A 23,227-nucleotide genomic window follows, 5' to 3' on the forward strand; every position below is an offset into this window, starting at 1 on the left:
CAATGTTCCAAGAAGTTGTTCTCACCTTTTTACAAACATGAAGCTCATTCTGTTCTCACAGCAAATCTATGGGGTGCTTATTAGCATCAGTCTCATTGAAAAGTGGGGAAACTAAGGCACAGGAAGATGAAGCAAACTGCCAGGTCATATACAGCCCGTCTGGTTCTGAAGTCTATGAATTTAACCACTGCCTTCTCACGCTCTTCATGATGAATCTTATATTTCTTCCAATACTTTATTTCCAGTACGTCAGGTTTATCCTAAGAGCTGTGACTAAGTTAGAAAAGTGTAAGATGTGGACCCGTATTAAATGTGGATTCTCCTGATGACTCTAGACAGGGAGCTTCCTGGCTGATTTCTAAAACAGGGTTAATTGCACTGCTCTCCATGCACGGATACTTATGGAGATGATTCCACCAGTCTCTGGACTTCGCTTTAATGGTGAATAGCATTGGGTGCCCCTGCTGTGGAGTGGAGAGCCACACAAATCTTTAAGGACTGCCTGGTAAACATGTAATCAGAAGATCTGGTGCTGCCTGAGAATCCGGAGCAGGTTTTAAATAGCTCACAGAGAGCTAAGCTGGTCTTTCCAAGTCCAAGTTATCAAAAATAGTTTCCTAGTTTGTGTGTGTGACCTTTCCTGGCCGTAGACACTGAGCCATCAAGACAATTTTCCCTTTGCTTGTCTCCGGAGGCAAGAGCAAATTTATGACTTTTTCTAATATGAATTAGAATTTGAATAGAATAGAATTTGAAGATTGAAATTAATCTCAAATATGGTGCTAGCGCACAGCCCTGTGAGGCCCTTGGGTTTCCCTGAATTCAATGGAATCACTCTTTCTACAAACACCTCTAAGACAAGAAACAGGGCCCCTGTGGCCAGGTCCTGCCTTCATCAAAATAGTCAGCCAGAAACACAGTCATAAAGGCCTAAGGATTCTTTTATAGACAACTTGAGAACCTCTGATACTGTTGATTCACTTATTTTTAGCTGATTTGTCTAAAATTCACTGGAAGAAGACTTTGCTCACTTCTTTTTTTCAAAATTTTATTAAAAAAATTGTTTTGGTAGGGAGGGTATAGCTCAGTGGTAGAGTGCATGCTTAGCATGCACAGGGTCCTAGGTTCAATCCCCAGTACCTCCACTAAAAAAAAAAAAAATTAAAAAATACATAAATCTTCTTACCACCCCCCCACATTTTTTAAAATTTTATTTTAAAAATTAAAAAAAAATCATTCTTTTTTTCCCTTCTAGTTTTATTGAGATATACTTGACATACAACACTATATATTTGTAGGGGGAGGTAATTAGGTTTTATTTTTATTTATTTATTTTTCTAGCACGAATGCAGTCCCCCACTGCCACAAATTATGCAGTCGAGTTTCCCACGTTTGGGGGAATCGCAGAGGTCAGCACACCCGGAGAGCGATGGATGAGCCTCACCCTGGGAAAACCACCTTCGTGATCATGGTCTCTCCCCTGCCAGGTAAGTACAGCTTTTATGTTTTTTAATGGAGCACTGGGGACCCAGGACTGCCTGCTTGCTAGGCATGTGCTCTACCACTGCGCTCTACCTCTGCCCCCACTTTCTTTTTATTATGCTTGGAAGATAGATTCTAGCAAACATTTCTAAATCTATTTCATAAACTTTCCCCTTGAGGACAATTCTGACCAACACCTATATGTGAAGCCAGCAGGGAAGAAGAAATATGATTGTCAAGCTGAGATATTTTCTAGAAAGCTAATCATATGGAAATATTGTGAAACATGAAAAATAAACTAAATAAAACTAGAGGATAAACATTCAAAGTACTCTGGGAGCAGAATTTTGGCTTTATTCTCCGCTTTAAAAACATCTGCTACTTTGATTTAGAAAAAAAATATAAATTTGTGTTCTTTTCTGTAAAGGGATGTCTACATTGCCATCTGGTAGAATTTGCTGTGTTCATGTGTAATACTAGGTCATGATCGTCTAATACCCTTCTGGGGTTTTTAATTGTTTTTATTTTCACTTTTCCAACGAGTATTTATTATTAGTTAAGCCATGATTCAGGATCCCAGGGTGGGGATCACAATGAACCCACGCTCCCCTTCACCACCCTGGGAGCAGGAGCGAGGACAGAGGAGGTGGGTGGAGCCAGCTCAGATCCTCCCAGGAAATGTAGTCCCAGGCTGACACCCAAGATACGGGGTAGGGTACCAGTTATTCATTCCTGGTATCGTTTCCACGGAGACGCCCCCCTTCAGCAGGCATTGCCTTCTCACAGCAGCACAGGTCCAGCGGGTTCAGCTAGCAGTTCCAGGTCTGGTTCTGGTTGGGGAAGCAGCTGTCAGAGAAGCGGGCTCGGTGGTCCCTGATTCTGGTCTTGATGCCTTCCGCCACAGTGCTGACTCCTAAAGACGCCCCCCGAAGCAGCTGGAAGCTCAATGTCTGCTACCACTGTTCATCAACAAAGGCCTTGGGTTAATTTTCTAGGTGAGTTAGTTGCAATTTAACACTGTTTATTTTGCCGATTCATAATTGTAAGTCAACATTTTTTCAGAGACTGGAATAAATCCCATTTTATTTTCCTTTATAAAATAAATAGATAATTCTTAAAAACTTTGCATGACTCTTTTTCCACTACTTTAATGTGGGCAACTCACGAGGTCTGTTGTTTTTTAATCTACCGATTCTTCTTTTTTCTCTTTTGAAGAGTGTGGTAATTAGGTTGATTGATTGATTGATTGATAGATTTTTTAATGGAGATATTGGGGATTGAACCCAGGACCTCCTGCTTGCTAGGCACGCGCTCTACCACTGAGCTATACCCTCCCCTGTAAGTGTAGATTCTTGAATCATGCAAAAATAAAAACAAAAAAAAAAAAACTGTTGAACCATGCATTCTGGGCATTCATCATTTACCCTGCAAACTTCTGCTGTCAGAACTTTTCTTGCACGTGGGGCCATTTCAACCTTGTGGAACCCTTTCATGTTCACAGCCACGACTGCTTCTGGCTCTGTTTTTCAGTTTTCATTTCTCAAGTGAGGATTCCGACTGGCTTGGGTCATCTTTCTGATCAGGTCATAGAGAGCAACACAGGCCACTGAATGTGGCGTGTGTTGGGTCCCCTTGGGCCTGCTGCCTTCCCCTGGCAGACACAGATGCTGGGGAGAAGCGAGTTCTCACAGGAGGAGACAAGCAGTGCTGGGCACTGTTGGCATTCTGATTACAATACAAAACAGGAACCTCAAGGTGAACCTGATACTTAGAATATTTAGTTCTTTCAAAATAAATTATTTACAATTTATTATGGAGCACTTGAACTTGATCTATTTCATAGTAAGGATCTTAGGACTAAGAATTAATAATAGCTCTGGAAGTGGGGGAGGGTATAGCTCAAGTGGTAGAGCACTTGCTTAGCATACACGGGTCCTGGGTTCAATCCCCAGTACCTGCTCTAAAAATAAATAAATAAGTAAACATAATTACTGCCCCCCCCCCAAAAAGAAAGAAAGAAAGAAAGAATCAGCTCTTGAAAGCAATTGCAGACACTGCCGGTTGGTTGATCCAACAGTTCTTCCTACCCCTGGAGCTGGAGAATTTCCCTTATTTCTTACCTTTCTGGTAAAAGAAACATGTGTGGCAGCACTGCCCCTCTCTCCTTCCTCTGGCCCTGGGTGCCAGTCTGGGCCTAAGCTCTAGGGCCATCTTGTGACCGTTAGGAACCTTGACAGAGGTCAGTCACCCAAGTGATGGCTACCTCAGCCTTCCTCTGATACAAGAAAAAAGATGACTATATTTTTCATAGCCACTCCATTTCCTGTAACTTGATTTACATGTAGTCCTAAGTGATACAACAAAATATGGTTATGCCAAGTATGGTCATGCCAAAGACTCAGAGGACTGAGGATGATACCAAGGCCAAGTTGGAAATTGTGCCATTTTTCAATGCAATAAAAGATTTCAAGACCAATTTCAAAATTGAAAAAGTGCATTTACTAATTTGACATCACCCTTTTTCATTTACTGATTTTCTCTTCATAAGCCTAACTGTAAGTACCACCTCAAATGAATTGGGCAAATCATATTGTCTTACAAGCAGTGGTTTTTATATATGGACAATTTCTCTCAAGGCATTATTATAAATCAATATGAAAACTTCTACTTTGGAAGAACTCCTGAGATTTGAGTAGTACAATTTAATTAATAGCAAAGGATAAATCAGATCGCCTTCCTTTCTTCTTTATCTCTGTGTTTCCAACTCTTTCCTTCCACTCGCCACGTTTCTTTTTATTTAGTCTTTCTACTCTCCATTACTTTTTTAAATCTTTCTTATGGTTGGTTCTTTTCTTCTATCAGTGTAATGTGATATAATTTTCATAAAGAATACCCAGCCGTTATGGAAATAGACTTACCATATGATCCAGCAATCCTACTCCTGGACATATATCTGGAGGAAACCCTAATTCAAAAAGACTCATGCACCTCAGTGTTCATGGCAGAACTATTTACAATAATCAAGACATGGAAGCAACCTAAAAGTCCATAGACAGATGACTAGATAAACAAGTTTTGGTATATTTATACAATGGAATACTACTCAGCCATAAAAAGAAGGAAATAATGCCATTTGCAGCAACACGGGTGGACCTAGAGATTGTCATTCTAAGTGAAGCAAGCCAGAAAGAGAAAGAAAAATACCATAAGCTATTATTTATATGTGGAATCTAAAAAAAAAAAAAAAGAAGACACAAATGAACTTACTTACAAAGAATAAACAGAATTACAGACATAGAAAACAAACTTATGGTTACCAGCAGGGTGAGGGGTTGGGTGGGAAGGGATAAATTGGGAGTTTGAGATTTGCAGATACTAGCTACTATATACAAAATAGATAAATAAGTTTCTACTGTATAGCACAGGGAATTATATTAAATATCTTGTTACCTATAATGAAAAAGAATCTGAAAACCAATATATGTATGTATATGTATGACTGAAACATTATGGTGTACACCAGAAATTGACGCAACATTGTAAACTGACTATACTGCAATGAAAAGAAGGAAAAAAAAAAAAGAATATAGACATTTTACTAAGAATTTAGGTACCTTTGTGGTAGACATTTCTTTCCATATGCATTTTGTGGAGATTTTGCCAGCATTTTATACAACATGCTATATGACATAATCAGTAATAGAAAAGTTTTTCAAATTTTCAGTTTCAAATAATTTTCCCCATTTTTTTCCCTGTAGAAATACAGTCATCCTTGTTTGAAATCCATGCTATTAAGTCATAGTTGGGGATTTTTGATCCAAGCTAAAACATGAAGTCACACATAATAATTATGTTTGATATTTACCAATATTTTCCCATTCACATGTACAAAAATATTGTGTATTTTAATGTTACACCTACTAGCTAAATATAACTTCATCAGTGTCTGAGCAATAAGACAGGATGAAATAACACAATTTGGTATGCTGTAAATGTTTTAAACTGACCACGAACCAAAAAAATGCTTATTGAGCAAAACAGATTGAAAGCCAGTTTAAACAATCTCCCTGCACGAGAAGGACCACTTAGCTACAAATGAGAGAAATAAAACAGAACATATTTTCCAGTTTTTACCAAATTCAAGAGAGTTCAAATGATGTTTTGAAACAACGTTTCTCTGCCCATATTAGTCTGAAAATCTGAACAGACATTATTTAACCAGAATCCAAAGTTCAGGGACAAGATTGTTGAAAGATCTCTAATTTAAAAGCACTGTTTGTAGAAGTAAACCTTTGTTCCTGGTCTGTAAATTATTAAAATAAGTAAATAATGCGTTCCCAGGCTTCCTGGTTGGGACTTCTGGTACATGCAGTGCATTGTTTCCTGGTACCCCTCACTCTCTGGCAGTTCATTACTAGAGATGGTGCGGGCATTCTTAGATTTGCAAAGCCTGCGCTGGGATTCCATGACTGCTGCTCAGATCCTTATGCAAATTACAGGCCAACTCTTGCAGCCACATTCTTTGCAACTTCAAGTTTGGGAACCTCTGTGGCGCGTCGAATGCTTGCTTCAGAAGCTTGTCTAATGTTCAGTCCTTCATTTTCTGTATAATTCACTTTGATTTTTGTCTCAAAGTTCTTATTTTGCCTGAGGCAGAAAATGTCATTTCTAAGTAAAAATAAATTCAGTTATTTCCAGTCATTCAATTTTTTTCTTTGTTTTTAAAAAGCTTTTAATTTATTTTTATTTTATGGGGGCTGGGAGGCAATTAGGTTTTTATTTATTTATTTATTTATTTATTTATTTATTTATTTATTTATTAACGAAGGTATTGGGGATTGAACCCAGGACCTCGTGAACGCTAAGCATTCACTCTGCCACTGAGCTATAACCTCCCCACTAATTTTGAAATTTAAATATATTCAAGATGCTCCCCCTGTGCAGTTTTTTCTTACTATCCTTTTTTCCTGGGTTGGATTTGTGACATTTTAGGGGCTTTTGCAGCTGTAGGTGATGTGAGCTTGGCTTGATCTCATGTAGGGCTTGATTTGTTCAGTCCTAAGCTGGATCCTTACTTTCTATATAATTTATCCTATCAGATTCTTGGCAAAGGCTAAGTATGATGCTTTCTCAAGTGGCAGCCGGACAGAATGTGCCATTTATCTTGGCACCTACTCTGCTTCATAGCTCTGGCATTGCCCTGAGCCCAATCTATCACTTCTGTTTTGAGAATGGTCCACATAGGACCTGCTGAATATATATCTCCTCATCCAAGATGTAGGACCATCCCACGCTTTCTGCCAGTTAACTTCCGTGTCACATGTGGGACCCAAAGGAACTTTCAGAGCCCCTGCAACGCCCCACAGTGCCACAGGTGTCTCTGGAGGACGTGGATGCCTTTCTCTCTTACATGCCACACTACCATCTCTACTTCCCCAAGATGGTGTTTGGAGACTCCGTTTCCAACGTGAGGGAGGGTGGTTCCCCATGCTTCCAACAAGCAATTCTGGTGTCTGAGAACTCAACTCAATTCTAACACTACGTACCTGGAGACAGAACCTAATTCCATAGGTAAAGCGCTCAGTCCCACCCTCCATCTCAGATGCCAGTCACCAGCACAGACTGACTGGCTATGAACACGAGGGGGTCTCCTTGGATTCGATTAATTCGCTAGATGGCTCACAGAACTGAGGAAAATCCATTTACTCACTAGATTACCAATTGATTATATATGAATCAACAGCCAGATGAAGAGACATGTAGGATGAGGTCCTGAACAAGAGAACTTCTGTCCTTGGAGGGGTTTGGGGCACAGGGGAATGTGGCAGCATTGTGGTTCCCCAACATGGGTGCTCTCTGAAAAAAGGACCAAAAAGTTCTGCTTTGGGGGTTTTAATGGAAACTCATTACATCGTCGTGATTGGCTAAATCATTGGCCCATGGCAATTGATTCCACCTCAATCCCTTCTCCCCTCCCTTCTCCCCTGGAAATCAGGGGGTGGGGCTGAAAGTTCCAACCCTCTAATCACGTGGTTGGTTCTCCTGGCGACCAGCCTCCCTTCCTGGAGTGTGATCCAAAGTCAGCCTCATTAACATAAACCCAACTATGATGGAAAGTACTTGTTATGAATAACACCCATTTCACCCTTATGGCCCTGAAGACAAGAAGTGAGGACAAGCGACCAAATATTATTTTAAAAGATGCTCCCATTGCTCTTACTAATCAGAAAATTCCAAGGGTTTTGGGAGCTGTGAGCCAGGAACTACACGTGAAACCAAATATATCTGAGAAATGTATTTTGGTCCTGTGAATGACCAAATATATGTATTTCTTATAGATCACAATAGAGCATCCACCCTTTTCCTATTTCCTGGAGGATGCAGTAGGCTCCTGACTTTCAGAAATCTCAGATGGACATCAGGGCACAAATTTCCTCTGTTCTTAGTTCCCCACTCATACTCCTGCATCAGTCCCTCAGGACCTGACTCAGAAGGTCAGGAGTAGGCTGACCAACTTTCCTGATTTGCCTGAGAGTGAAGGGGTTCCCGGGATGCAGGACTTTCAGTTTAAACACATGGGAAGTCCTGGAGTTGATCGCCCTGGAAGAGGCATGTCCTTCACCGTGTGCTTAGCTCTTTTTCCTCTCCAAAGTCTCCTACATTTGACTCAGAGGATTTCTTATCTACTGTGGGTCAGGTCACTTTTTCTCCTTTATATATTTTCTGTCTAGAAAGGATCTTTTCAACTTAGAAGTAAAGAATTTAATATCTATTTCTTTTCCCGCCTTTACCTCGGAAATCACTTGAGGAAATATACACTTCTGTCTTCCATGTAGTTATATTTGGGAAGGTCAATAGGAAACCAGGAGGAATAAGAGAAAATACCAATTAATACTTCATATATCACAGTACCTTACATCTTTTTAAAAAAAACTTTATTGAGGTATTGTCATATCATAAAATTCACCCATTTCAAGTACACAATTTAATGATGTTTAGTAATTTTATCACATAGTGTTACCACTTCCATAAAACAATTTTAGTACATTTTCTTATTCCCAGTAAGATTCCTCATGCCTATTTACAATTTATCCTGATTCCTACCCCAGCCTCAGGCGAACACTAGTTGACTCTCTATCTCTGTAAATTTGCCTTCTCTAGACATTTCACATAAATGGAATCATATGACATGTGGTCTCTTTTGTTTAGCATCTTTCATTCAGCACATTGTTTTTCAGGGTCATCCATCATGTACCATGCATCAGCAGGTCATTCTTTTCTAGGTTCAATGGTCTTTAATTGTGCAGATATACTACATTCCCCCCCCTCCCCGTCTGTTCACCAGTTGATGGGCACTTAGGTTGTTTCCAATTTTTGCTTAATATAAATAATATCACTTTGAACGTGTTTGTGCCAGTCTTTGTGCAGATATGCATTTTCATTTCTCTTGGGTTTAGGAGTAGAATTGTGGGTGATATGGTAGTTTGATGTTTAAGATTTGGAGAAATGAACAAACTGTTTTTCAAAATGGCTGCTCTACTTTACTTCCCCACCAGCAACATGGGAGGGTTCCTGTTTATCCACTTCCTTGCCAACACTTGTTAATGTCAGTCTGATTTATTACAACCATTCTGGTGGATGTGAAATGGTATCTCATTGTGATTTTAATTTGCTTTTCATTAATGGTGGATTTTATTGAGCATCTTTTCATATACCATTTTTATTAGTCATCATAGATCTTCTTTCATAAATGTCTGTTCTCATTTGACCAATTTTGATGGATTATCTTATTATTGCATTGTAAGCATTCTTAATAAATCCTGGGTATAAGTCCTTTATTGGATATGTGTTTTGAAAATATTTCTTTCCTATCTATTGCTTATCTTTTCATTAATGGTGCCTTTTGAAGTGCAAAAGTTTTCAACTTTGATGAGGTCCAATTTAACAATTTTTCTCTTTTATGAATCATGCTTTGGGTCTTTCTCTAACACAAAGTCTTGAAGATTTTCATCTATATATTCTCCTAAAACTTTTACTGTTTTAACTCCTGTACTCAAGTTTATAATCCACTTTGAATTAATTTTTGTGTATGATCTGAGATAAAGGTTGAAGTCCATCGTTTTGTGTGGGTATCTAATGGTTCCAGCACCATTCGTTAAACAGACTATTCTTCCCCCAGTGAATTGCTTTGGCATCTTTGTAAAACAAATCAATTGACTGAAATCTCGGGCTTTATTTCTCGATTCTCAGTTCTGTTCCGTTAATCTGTATACAGTTGACCTTAAACAACAACTGGGGGTTAGGGGCACTGGCCCTTCTCACATTCAAAAATCTGTGTATAACTTATAGTCTGCCCTTCATACCCGAGGTTTCTTCATAGCTACAGTTCTGCATCCATGGATTCAAACAACTGCAGATGATGTAGTACTGTAGCATTGACCACTGAAAAAAATTCCCGTATAAGTGGACTCTCACAGTTCAAGTTTGTGTTGTTCGAGGGTCAATTATATTTACATGTCTATATGCCAGAACCAGACTGTCTTGATTACTGTAACTTTTATAGGTAGTTTTGAAGTTAGAAAGTGAAAGTTCTTCAACCTTGTTCTTAATTTTCAAAATTATTATTTTGGCTATTTTAGGTGTTTTGCATTTGCATATACCTTTAAAAGTTTGTCAATTTCTGTAAAAAAGTGCCTGCCAAAAGTTTTTAAAATTAACATATTTTTGACATATAATGTATAGATTTAAAGTGTGCAACATGTTAACTGGATACATTTATGTATTGTAATATGATCGCCATTGTAGTGGTAATTAGCACCTCTATCACATTACAGAATTTTGAAAGGGATTGTGTTGAATTTATACATCAGTCTGGGTGAGAATTGCCCTGTTAACAACATTGTGTCTTCTAATCCATAATCACAGAATGACTGTTTATTTAGGTCTTCTTTAATTCACTTCAGCAAGGTTTTATGATTTTTAGTGTATGCTTTATACTTCTCTTGTCAAATTTATTCCTAAGTATTTTATTCTTCTTGGTGCTATTGTGAGTGAAATTTTATTCTTAATTTTGCTTATAGCAAAATGCAATTGATTTTTGTGTATTGATATTGTATCCAGCAAACTTGCTGTACCTTTTTTTAATTAATAGACTTTATTTTTTAGAGTAGTTTTAGTTTACAGGAAAATTGAATGGAAAGTACAGAGGAGGGGGTTCCCACATATCCCCTGGGCCCACCACCACTCCCCTCCACCCTGTCTACACAGTTTCCCCTGTTACTAACATCTTGTTAATATGTTGTGCAATGCTAAACACTTGATGATCCAGCAATTGCTAGATCAAGTATAATAAATACACTTGATGAGCCAAGATTGATACATTATTATTAACTAAAGTCCATGTTTACATTAAGGTCCACTCTGTGTTGTACATCCTATGGGTTTTTACAAATGCATCCACCATTACAGTATCATACTGCCCCAAAATTACCTGTGCAACACCTGTTCACTCATTCTTTCCTCCCTCCAAATCCCTGGAAGTCACTTATCTTTTTACTGTCTCAGTAATTTGGCCTTTTGCAGAACATCATTGTTGTGACTTTGTTAAATTAGCTTTTGTTAAGTAGAGTCCTAGGGTGACAGATGGTGAGCTCTGGTTCAACAAAAGACCACAAGAGAATTGAAATAGAGAAGTTTATTTTTCTCAGTCCTGGAGGAAGTACACAGCATATGCCGGGGGACTCCATGGGGAGATCAAGGCAGGATGTAGGCAGAGAGATGAACAAGACGTGGGGCATGTGCCTTTATTAAGGTCCATGGGTGGAGTGCCTTAGGGTTCCCAGGCTAAGTCACATTGGTCAATTCAAACCAAAAGAGTGGGCTCCCCCAGCTGTCTTACCTAAGGGGTTCACAAGGGGAAGGCCCTGGAGGGAGGGGTGACTGCTTATCACAAGGGCTGTTGGGGAAGTCAAACCAGGAAGTGACATTTATTTGTGACTCTGAAGGCTGTTATCTGGGGAATGTGCTTGCATGAGGGTCTGATGTCAGTTTAACGCCCCTGCTAGTTTTCTGGTCAGAGAAAATGGATACCAAGGCAGTAATACCGTGGAGTAGCTTAGCGAAATTCTCAGCAGACATGTAGTTGGGATCATGTAGTATGTATTTTTTTTTTATTTTTATTTCTTAACAATATACATTTAAGGTTTCTCCATGTCTTCTCATCATTTCTTTTAATTGCTGAATAATATTCCATTGTATGCCACATGATAACATTTTATGAATATATGTTTGTCTTTTCTTTCACCTTTGAAGCACATCTTGGTTGCCTCCAATTTTTAGTAAGTTCTGAATAAAACATCGTGTGTGGTTTTTTTGTGTGGATGTAAGGTTTCAACTCATTTGGGAAAATTCCAAGGAGTGCAGTTGCTGGATCATACGCTAAGCCAATGTGTAGTTTTTTTAAGAAACTGCTGAATTGTCTTCCAATGTAGACATACAATTTTCACATTCCCACTAGCAATAAGTGAGAGTCCTCACTGCCCCATCAAATCCTTCCCAGCCTTTGGTGCCGTCAGTGCTGTCCTCAGGGATTTCAGCCATTCTGACAGCTGTGTAGGGTTACTTTAATTTGCGTTTCCCTAATGCCATATGATGTGGTGCATCCTTTCGTATGCTTACTTGCTATCTCTCTATATCTTATCTGATACGGTATCTGATCAGTTCTTTTGCTCATTTTTTAGTTGGGGTGTTTGCTTTCTTATTGCTAAGTTTTAAGAGTTCTTTCTATATTTTGGGTTCCTTATCAGATATGTGATTTGCAAATACTTTCTTGCAGGATGTGGCTTGTCTTTTCATTCTCTTAACAGTGTCTTTGCAGAACTGAAGTTTTAAAATTTAGTAAAAGTCCGATGTATCAAGTTTTTCTTTCATAGGTTGTACATTTGGTGTTGTATTTAAGAAGTGTCACTAAACCAAAGGTTACCTCGATTTTTTTTCTTATGTTGTCTTTAATAGTTGTGTCATTTTGTGTTTTACATCTAGGTCTATGACCCATTTCGAGTTAATTTTTGTAAAAGGAGTATGGTCTGTGTCTGGATTCATTTTTTTGCATTTGGATGTTTAGTTGTTCAGCATGATTTTTTTTTTTTTTTTTTTTATGATTTGTTGAAAAGAGTCTATTTTTTCCATTGAATTGCCTTTCCTCCTTTGTCAAAGACCAGTTGACTATATTTGTGTGGGTCTATTTCTGGGATTTCTATTCTTCTCCTTGAATCTGTTTGTCTACTCCTTTGCCAATACCACACAGTTTTGATTACTGTAGATGCCTTATATTTTTGATTTCTAGTTTAATTCCACTTGTATTCCATTTAAATCCATTTAAATTTATTAATATTTATTTACTAATGCTTTACTTTTTAATACTTATTAATACTTCTCATTATTGTCCAATGAGAAGTTAGTGTCACTCTTACTGAGAATTTCATATGAATTGTTTTCTCTTGTTGCTTTCAAGATTCTCCTTGTTTATGTCTTTCTAAATTTCAATATAATGTGCCAGGGTGTGGACCTACTTAAGTGTATTCTACTCGGGGCTCGTTTGTGTTTTTTAAATCAATTTGAAAGAACACGAGCCATATTGGATTAGGGCCCTCCCTAATGACTTCATTTTAAATGACTGCCTCTGTAAAGAGTCTATTTTCAAATAATTTCACATTCTGAGGTACCAGGTATTAGAACTTAAAATCATCTTTTGGAGCGAGAGAATTCAACCCGTAACATAAACTTTATAGAATTAGTCCTGGAAAATGATTAAACACACATACACATCCTAGCAGCAATAACAATAACAACAACAAACTTTGTGGAGGAAGGACCTGATTTCCAGAGTTGCCACACTTATATTATCTAAAATGCCCAATTTCAACAAAAATTTATGTGACTCCAGAGTTGCCACACTTATATTATCTAAAATGCCCAATTTCAACAAAAATTTATGTAACTCACGAGGATGCAAGAACAGCACAGAGGAAAGAGAATATATGAAGACACAGGGGCAAAAGAGCATGTAACTGGAGTCTTGCATCTACAAACCAAGAAATGCTATGGATTGCCAGAAATCACCAGAAGCTAGTCAAGATGAGGGAGGATTCTCACCTGGAGCTGTCGGAGAGAGTGTGGCCCTGCTGAGATCTTGATTTTGGGTTTCTAGCCTCCAGAACAATGCAACAATAAGTTTCTGTTGTTTTAAGGCGCCCGGTTTTGGTACTTGGCTACAGCAGCCCTGAGCAAGGGACACAGTCCGTGTCACAGTGCACAGCCACCGAATTCTCTATTAGGTGGGCTCTGTAGTCAGCTAAGGACTAATCAGAGATTTCCATAAATAAATGCTTGGAACCAGTAAGTCTTCCACTCTTTGCCAAGGAGCTCTCTGTATGGGGTGAGGCCCTGCTCAGGGGAATTTTTAGTCTAACTTAAGCTTCATTTCCTGTTTTCACAGGACCTCAGTGTCCATCAGAGATGAGAGATTGGGGCATTTATACAGCCCTGAGTGTGCACATGGCCTTCTAGATATTCAGCAATATATCAGTGCTTTCCAAAGGACCTTCTGGACATCTCTTCCTCCAGCTCTTCCTTTTAAATTTTAGGCTGAGATCCCTCCTCCCCCACTAAACTGGCGTCGCTGCCTTCGGCTGTCACCGTGTTGAACAATGGCAGTTGACTGTTTGAGGTAAACACTCTGCAGATAGGGATTTTTCCAAGCCCCGCATGCGGGGTTTTTTCAAGGAGTCAATGAGAAGAATGCTCTGGGGATGATGGCCTTTGAGGAGCTCCTGGTCTGCCCCTTTCCAGCGACCACAGCGCTGCTCATTTCACAGCTCCCTGATTTCAGGGCTGCTGGTTTTCGAGGCTAGTTTGGAGCTGGTGAAAGGAAGATGGGAGAAGGCCAAGTTTAAAATCCCACAAACAATTATTCTAATTGAAGTTCAGAAGTTTTTCTTGGATGAATTCTCCCTCCATCGTTGTAGGTCTTGGGTTAGTTTCTAAAGTACAAAGAAAGTTGATTGTTGACAAACTTTTCAGTATTTTGCAGCTTTAAAAAAACTTTTTTTCTTGCTTTGTTTTTTTTTTGGGGGGGGGGGTAGGTAATTAGGTTTATTTATTTATTTTTAATTGAGGTACTGGGGATTGACCCCAGGACCTCATGCACTCTACCACTGGGCTACACCCTCCCCCTTGTATTTTGCAGCTTTTATGGAAGAAGAACTGACACGTGGGGACCCTCAATCTGACATTGTGGCTATTATATTTATTTTTAAAATCAAGGCTACAAAAAGTAGAGTTTACACATTATGATCATGGACTTTGTAGTGTGAACGAAAAATACTGCAAACCATATTGGTAAACAAAGAACGCTGAAGCCATCAAGTCATCAGCGGCTGCTGCCACCCCCCAGTGAAGACAAGCCCTCAGCTTGGCCTCTGAAGCCACTGACAGTGGTGCCCCCTGAGGGGACTCAGAACAAGAAAGGAAAGGACACTGGCCCTGGATAGCCAGGTGCTTGTCAAAGGAATGAATTCAATGAGCCCAAATGTTTCCCATACATAGAAAAGCACTAAATTCTTTAACTTGAGATGCCTGGTTTTCTTTAGATAACAAGTAATCTTTCATTGTTCCAACTACCTGGTCTCTGTTGCAAAGCTCCTATGTATCCTAGCTCCTCCCCTGCCTCTTCAGAGCAGCCCCTCAGGGCGATCTGAGAGGCTGTCATCCTGGCTCCAGTCCTCCTGCCAAATAAAAGAGAACTCTCAACTTTTAGGCTGTGCATTTATTTCAGTCGACAGTAGTAACACAGGACGGGGGGCATATGGGTGGAACAAGTACATTCACTTCTGTAAGCCTTTTTTTGCACATCTGTACAATTGAGTCAATGACAGACAGTCAATGAGACTGACACCTTTAGGTCTGCCATCATGACAGATCTTCTCTAAGTAGGGCAACTATAGAAAAATAAAGATAAAAGGGAATAACACTGTAAACCCTTCAGGGTAGCATCTCACTGTAAAACTTAATGTCTTTCAAATGTCTCCTCTCTGCTGTTCCTAATCTCCTGTTTCTTAAGTCATTTGTCAGCAGGCATCGGCGTGGCAGATCTTCATTTAGCTTTCCAGAGTTTCTGTCCAAGGAACAGAGCTCACCCACGTGCCATGTGGAAGATAATTCTCTGGGCAGTGGAGGAGCTGTGCTGTTGAGTCTAATATTGGATGACTTACACATCTTCCCCTTTGACGTAGTAGCTCCACATAGAATCTCCAAGAATACCCCCCTTAGAGTAGGGGCACTGTTTCAAAAAGGGCTTCCCCTTAGTCTGGAGAATCTCTGATAGTCCTGAGAAAGCCAGAAATGGGGGTTGATGTCCCAGCCCAAGTCTCTTGTTTTTTCAGCATCTCAGACATACCTGAATACTCTTGGACCAGGGATGTACGACATGATGTCGCCTTCTGCTACTTGCATCAATTAGGGCAGCAGAAACACTGGAAAACTGTATCTATAGCTTTGTCTATCTACCTATATTACCTACCTCTATATCTACATCTATCTCTATATCTTTATCTGTATCTATATCTAAATCTTTATTTCTAGCTCTATCCAAATACATACCTATGTAAATTAAAAGGATTTGTTTGTTATAGAGATTTGGCTTAATGCAATTGCGGGAGCTGATTAAGTAGCTCTGTTAAGGCTGTTGTCCTCAAGACTGATGCTGGGAAGTTGAAGTTCAGGTCACGCAGAGGGGATGATGGACGTCAAAGAGCAGGAGAGCAAGAACAACCTGGAGCCCACAGGGGTGGACTGAAATCTGTGTCAGTTTTTATAACCACTCACCTTAATGATGTGGGTATCTCACAGATGTCGGGGCCCTTCCTGATGGATCTAAACACACACACCGGAGCCAGAAACTGGAGGAGCTGGGGGAGGGTCTTGGTGAAGCTGGAGCCGTGGTAGGCTCAGTCACACCCTCACGAAAGAGATAAGCTGGCAGACACAAGACAATTACAGCAAAGGGGTGGGCCACTGTGTATAACACAATGTATATTGTAAAAGAAAAATTGCCCAGAACACTGGTTAGAAATGGCAAGACCTATTTTATTTGAGCTACTGCAGTATGGGAAAGAGACTTCAATCTAGAACTGAGTTCAACCCCAAATACAGCAAAGATAACTGAAGGATTATAGCCAATGGACAGAGTGAGGGGGTCAGTGGAGGGAAACAGAGTAAGAGGAACTTGATTAAATATCAAGGGTGTGGGTAAACTGTTTAGTTCTTGCTAAACTGTGTTGAGAAGACCACAGATAGACTAGTTGAGATGAAGGCTCAAAGGAGCTTGATTAAGTTTGATCAAGGACGGGTTCCTTGTCAGTTTGAAATATCAAAATAACTGCTGTTCCAGCATGGCACTGGCACAACGCCAGACATACAGATCAATGGGACAGAATACAGAGCCCAGAAATAAACCCACACACCGACAGTCAATTAATCTTCAACAAGGGAGGCAAGAATATACTATGGAGAAAAGACAGTCTCTTCAGCAAGTGGTGTTGGGAAATACGGACAGCAGCATGTAAATAAATGAAGTTAGAACACTCCCTCATGCCACACACAAAAATAAACTCAGAATGGCTTAAAGACTTAAATATAAGACAGGACACCACAAAACTCCTGGAAGAGATCATAGGAAAAACATTCTCTGACATAAATCTTAGCAATGTTCTCCTACGGCAGCCTAACCAGGCAATGGAAATAAAAGCAAAAGTAAACAATGGGATCTAATTAAACTTATAAGCTTTCCCACAGCAAAGGAAACTATAAACAAAACAAAAAGACAACCAACGGAATGGGAGAAAATATTTGTAAATTATGTGACTGACAAGGGTTTAACTTCCAGAATACACAAATAGCTCATACAACTCAATTACAAAAAAAAATAGACACCCCAATCCCAAAATGGGCAGAAGACCTAAACAAGCATTTCTCTAATGAAGACACACAAATGGCCAATAGGCACATGAAAAAATGCTCAATATTGCTGATTACCAGAGAAATGCAAATCAAAACTAAAATGAGGTATCATTTCACACCAGTCAGAATGCCCATCATTAAAAAGTCCATAAACAATAAATGCTGGAGAGGGTGTGAAGAAAAGGAACCCTCCTACACTGTTGGTGGGAATGTAGTTTGGCGCAGCCATTATGGAAAACAGTATGGACATTCCTTAAAAAACTAAGGATAGACTTACCATATGATCCAGCAACCCCACTCTTGGACAGATATCTGGAGGAAACTCTAATTCAAAAAGATACATGAATCCCAATGTTTATAGCAGCACTATTTACAATAGCCAAGACATGGAAACAACCCAAATGTCCATCAACAGATGACTGGATAAAGAAGTTGTGGTATATTTATACAACAAAATACCGCTCAGCAGTAAAATAATAATATAATGCCATTTGCAGCAACATGGATGGAGCTGGAGATGGTCATTCTAAGTGAAGTAAGCCAGAAAGAGAAAGAAAAATACTGTGTGATACCACTTATATATGGAATTAAAAGAAAAAAAAAAAAAGACACCACACATGAACTTATTTACAAAACAGAAACAGACTCCCAGACATAGAAAACACACTTATGGTTACCAGTGAGGAAAGGAGCTGGGAAGGGATAAATTGGGAGTTCGGGATTCGCAGATACACACTACTATATATAAAATAGATAAACAAAAAGGTCCTAGTGTAGAGCGCAGTGAACTATATTCAATACCTTGTAATAGCCCACAATGAAAAATAATTTGAAAAGAAATAGCTATAAATGAATCACTATGCTGTACACCAGAAATTAACCCAACAGTGTAAACTGACTTTACTTCAATTAAAAAAACGAAAAGATAAGAAAAAAAAATGCTTTCACTTCTGCTCTTTGGGTCTCACACAAAAACCTTCCTTATGGTCCACTCTGGCTGAGAAATTTGGGAAATGTAGGTCAGCATAGCCAACACACTACAAAGTTAGCACACTGTTGGTTGGGAGCCATGGTTCTTCCTGGATGCCCTGGATTTCACAGCAGGAAAATAAGGCGACCAGAACGACGGCTGGGCAGGGGACAGGCTTAGGTTGCCGGCTCTTTCCCTCCCTCACCGTGTTCATTGGTACCCATGAACCGGATGAAAGGTCGATATTTTGGTTCTTGAAAGCTCGATGATAAAAAATGGGAGGAAGAGAGAGTGGAGTACGTGACAGGACAGTAAGTGAGCTAATTGCACAGTGTCCTTGGGACGAAGTTAATAGATTTTTCTTAAGTTGAGATATTTAACAATAAAAGTGTTTTCTGCCAAAAAGTTGGCAGATACAAACTACTGTGTACAGAAGAGATAAACAACAAGGTCCTACTGTACAGCATAGGGAACTACATTCAATAGCTTGTAGTAACCTATAATGGAAAAGAATAGGAAAAATGATATATATATATATATGTATAACTGAGTCTCTATGCTATATATTAGAAACAAATACAACATTGTAAATCAACTATAGGAAAAAAGTGTCAAAAAAAAAAGAGTAAAAGGGTTTTCATATTGTTTACAGTTATGGAAGCAACTACCAAAAAGAACTAAAACCATAGATGTTTTTAAATGGTTGTTTCCAGAGAGAAGAGCTGGGATGTATCGGGAAGGAAAGAAGCCAAGCAGGGAACCCCTGCTTTGTGCTGTCATGTTCTAGCTCATCAAAATTCCTTTTTTTCCACCTGAATGCATTATTATGATAATAATTAAAAAATAGGTCAAATCCAAACCCTTCCAAACGACCCTACATTATTTCACTTGGATGCATCACATGTATTTTGTTAATTATCGAACACAGACTGTATTTAACGAAGGCAGAACGGAAAGGGCAGCCCTCTTCTGTATCAGGGAATCCACGAACATCCTTTCCAGCAATACAGGCAGGAAAATTTAGAGATTGTAATTTATATACAACCCCTAAATTCTTCCGTTACAGTGGATGAAAAGAAGATACAGCTTCAGAGAACGTTTGGATCCTGCTGGGGTGTAAGTTTTTCACTGTTAGTGTCATCGGAGCAGGCATTTCTGTGGCCCCGGCGGGGTGCCGAAGTCCTGCGCGAACGGGGGCTCTCCCTGTGTACCTGGGCCGGCTGCGCTCTGCTGTCCCGAATGGCCCCCCTCTGCTCGGCTGAGATGCGTGTGACCTTCCCATGCCGTGGAGCTCACTACCATTTTCTCAAGAGATGTTTCGGCAACTTGATCTCTTTCCTGAATCTCTGGACAGCCTTGTTTCTGGGGCCAGGGCTGGCGGCCAGTCGAGCCCTGCTCCTCGCTGAGTACAGCATCCAGCCGTTTTAGCCCAGCTGCTCTGCTGCAAAGCTGCCAAAGAAATGTCTGGCCCTGGCCGCACTGCGGACGGTGGAAATTCTGAATTCTCGTGGTGTGAAAGAGGTGACTTGGCTTCAGATAACTAGCACCACGCTGAAATGGCCATACTCGGCCTTAATTCTCTAAGTGGCGTAGTGTTGCTGGTGGGGGAAGCAGAATGTAGACATATTTTAGAACCTTTTTAATGCTGAGTTTCCAGAGGCCTCCCGGTTTATAGACGCCATCTTCCTAGGATATTTTGCATATTCAGGTGGAGGATGTGTTACCTTTATAGCAGGTAATTAATAATACGTTGAGAAAAAAAAAAACAAAAAACTCAAGCCTTGACTTAATGCATGCAATATGAAATGCACATCTTTGATTATATTTTGTATTTCATTTTATTTATTTATTTATTTTTATTGAAGTGCAGTCAGTTACAATGTGTCAGTTTCTGGTGTGCAGCACAACGTCCCAGTCATGCATATACATACATATATTCGTTTTCATATTCTTTTTCATTAAAGGTTACTACAAGATACCAAATGTGTTTTATTATAAATAAATGATTCAATGTTTCTTTTCTTCTTTGTTATTTCTAAATCAGATCAGAATACACCAGCCTAGCACTTATCACCTACTCTTAATTTTTCCCACATTTATTGAAAAGTACTTATTTTATTGAATAACTTCTCTTTTTCAGCTTGCTTTTCTGGGACCACAGACATGGGACCTCCATGTCAGTCTAATTTCTTTTCTATTAATGGACTCCAGGGTTGTGGAAATTGTTCCCTTCCATGAAGATGTGAATCCAGAATAATCCAACATCAGACTGTATTTGTGTTGTGGGTGGGTGTGACACGCTTTGGCCCTTGAGTGTTTTTAAGAAGAAATAATCATAGGTACCCTTGGTTGCTCTAAGGCTGGATTTAATGCTCTTCCCTTCAACACCAGGACAAAAGTTTTCTCTCCATTTTCACAGTCATTCTCTTCCCTTGAACTCTACCTATCTCCTTTCCCTCTAAACTCAGGAAACTTTCACATTCATGTATTTCATTTTTCTCAGCTTTAACCCTTTAATCAGTTCTTTTCCTTGCCATTCAAACATGAGGCAGACTCTCTACTATTGAAGAAGAGTTTCCTTTAACCTTAGGACCCCTCTGTAGTCACTGATATGTCCACCATTCATTGAATCATTCCATCAGCAGGTAGTTTTTTAAACACTGACAATTTTAAAGCCCTGTATTAGTGTCTTAAGATGAGTGAGATGTAGTCTTTACCCCAAAGAAAGGCTTGCTGTCTAGTAGAACAGGCAATCCCTGGATGTAGGCTTGGCTGCTTCCACCTGCTAGCTGTGGCAAGTATCTTTACCTTCCTGGATTTACATATTTTTTCGCCATCTGAAAAAATGGGCACTGTAGCTAAAAATCACTATAATTCTGTGCTTTATGAACAAATAATGGCATGATAGCATTGAATAAGCGGCCATCAAGGAACAATGTCATTACTATGGAAATTCAGTGGAAGGGAAGGTCACCTTTTGTTGTGGCAAAGTAAAGGTAGCAATTTGAATTGAAACCAAACAAATTCCAGCAGTAGGAAAGTAAGAGTGAAGCTACGGAGACCAGAAGTGTGCAGGTGCATATAAGACATGGCATGCAATGTTGGGTGACTGAAAAATGGTGTCCATCTGATGGGCTTGACAAAAGATATGATGACTAAACCAAGAATCTTGAAAGAGGTAGAACAAAATGGCATAGGATTGGGGACAGATGACTGGAGGATGCCAGTTTTTAGGTGATAGGTGAAAGAACAGCCAATGAAGAAGCCAGAGGAAGTTCAGAGAATTATAAAAAGAAAATCACTATATTTTTCCAAAAGAGGGTGTAATCAGTATGGCAAAATGCTTCAGAAGCTGAGGAGTAGGAGGGCTGATCAGAAACTGGTGAACTTTGAGCATAAGAGGAAAGGCAGTCTGCACTGAATTTAAAAGTGAGATATTGAGAAAAGAAAGCTACAAGAGATTACTCTTTTATGATTAAATGAACAACTACAATTTGAGAGGCTAGCACTATGAGCAAAACTTTCTTTTTCTCTCATTTTGTTTCTCTCTCTCTTAAAGACAGAAGAGATATCTTTGGCTTCTATTTGTGCCAATTTCATCTTGTCCCAATGCCAGAAATGTTTCATTGCTAGAAGATTTTTCTCTGCTGAAAACAGATTAACAACATTTGCCAACCTATAAACTATTACAGAATTTTTCAAAACCAGCTAGCAGTAAATAAGCACTGGAGGAATTTCAGCATATGCTAGGATTGTTAATTTGCTAAATAAATTTTTAGTATAACTAAATCTAAGTGACACTTTTACCAGTAAAATGATAATTTATAGGCAGCTGACTGCATATGGCAGGGCCATCCATCTTTTAAGTTCAAGACCAAGGATATTCATTACCTGTCTGGCTATTATAACCTTATATTGTATTAATTCCTTTATCTCCTCTAATAAAATCTAATACATAATGAGAAAGAGGAAAAGACCTAGAGGAAAGTATAGGTTATCCTAAAAGTTGCCCCTTTGCTTTTTCAAAAGCTGTAATAACCATAGTCATTAATAATTTAAGTGTTAAACATTTAACTGGAATTTTAGTGTCTATATTTTCCATTTCCCCCTGTACAAAGGTAAGGAAATTGAAACCTTGACAGTCAATAAATTGTCCATAAACCCACAACTAGGAAGTGGTTGAGGCAGTATTTAAATGAGAGCTTTCTAATTCTTTACTCTTCAAGTCCTTAATCAGCTCATAGTAGGGTATGCCTTGGACATTGCATTCAACCCCAGTCAGATGCAGATGGAAGAAATTTGACATATGTCAAAGGACAAATATTTATTTGCTAGAGAGATTTGGCTCTAAGTAACGGAAATCCACACATATGCGCTTAAACAATCAAAGGGGAACTTGCTGGAAGAATAATGCTGTATTTCGAGGAAGATCTAGGCAAACAGTCTTCAGGAGCAACTAGAATTTGAGAAGCTCTAGAACTTAGAAACTAGAGTTATTAGCTGCCTTTAAAAAAAAAATTTGGTGGAGAAGGCAATCAAGTTTGTTTATTTATTTTCTTAAATGGAGGTACTGGGGATTGAACCCAGGACCTCGTGCTTGCTAAGCATACACTCTACCACTGAGCTATGCCTCCCCATTAGCTTTCTTTTTTGGCCTCCGCTACATTGCTTTTTTCCTGATGCTAATGATCAGTTGATGCATATGATTAATATTATTAATGTTTATTATAATGTTGTTATTTATCATAAATAATTCTA

General features: G+C 39.2%; 1 protein-coding gene and 1 non-coding gene across 2 annotated transcripts; one reads left to right on the forward strand and one right to left on the reverse strand.

Moving 5' to 3' along the window:
- Positions 1-1,336: 1,336 nt before the first annotated feature.
- On the reverse strand, positions 1,337-1,495 carry LOC116660562. The gene has a single exon (XR_004316156.1). It is a non-coding gene; the product is annotated as a U1 spliceosomal RNA (small nuclear RNA).
- On the forward strand, positions 1,430-20,212 carry SLC7A13 (solute carrier family 7 member 13). Its single transcript, XM_032469910.1, is given in 2 exon segments — positions 1,430-1,487; positions 19,536-20,212. Coding segments are annotated over 2 exon segments (735 nt in total).
- The last annotated feature ends 3,015 nt before the right edge of the window (positions 20,213-23,227 follow it).

The sequence above is a fragment of the Camelus ferus genome, chromosome 29 (genome assembly GCF_009834535.1).
Source record: "Camelus ferus isolate YT-003-E chromosome 29, BCGSAC_Cfer_1.0, whole genome shotgun sequence".
Taxonomy (NCBI): Eukaryota; Metazoa; Chordata; class Mammalia; order Artiodactyla; family Camelidae; genus Camelus; species Camelus ferus.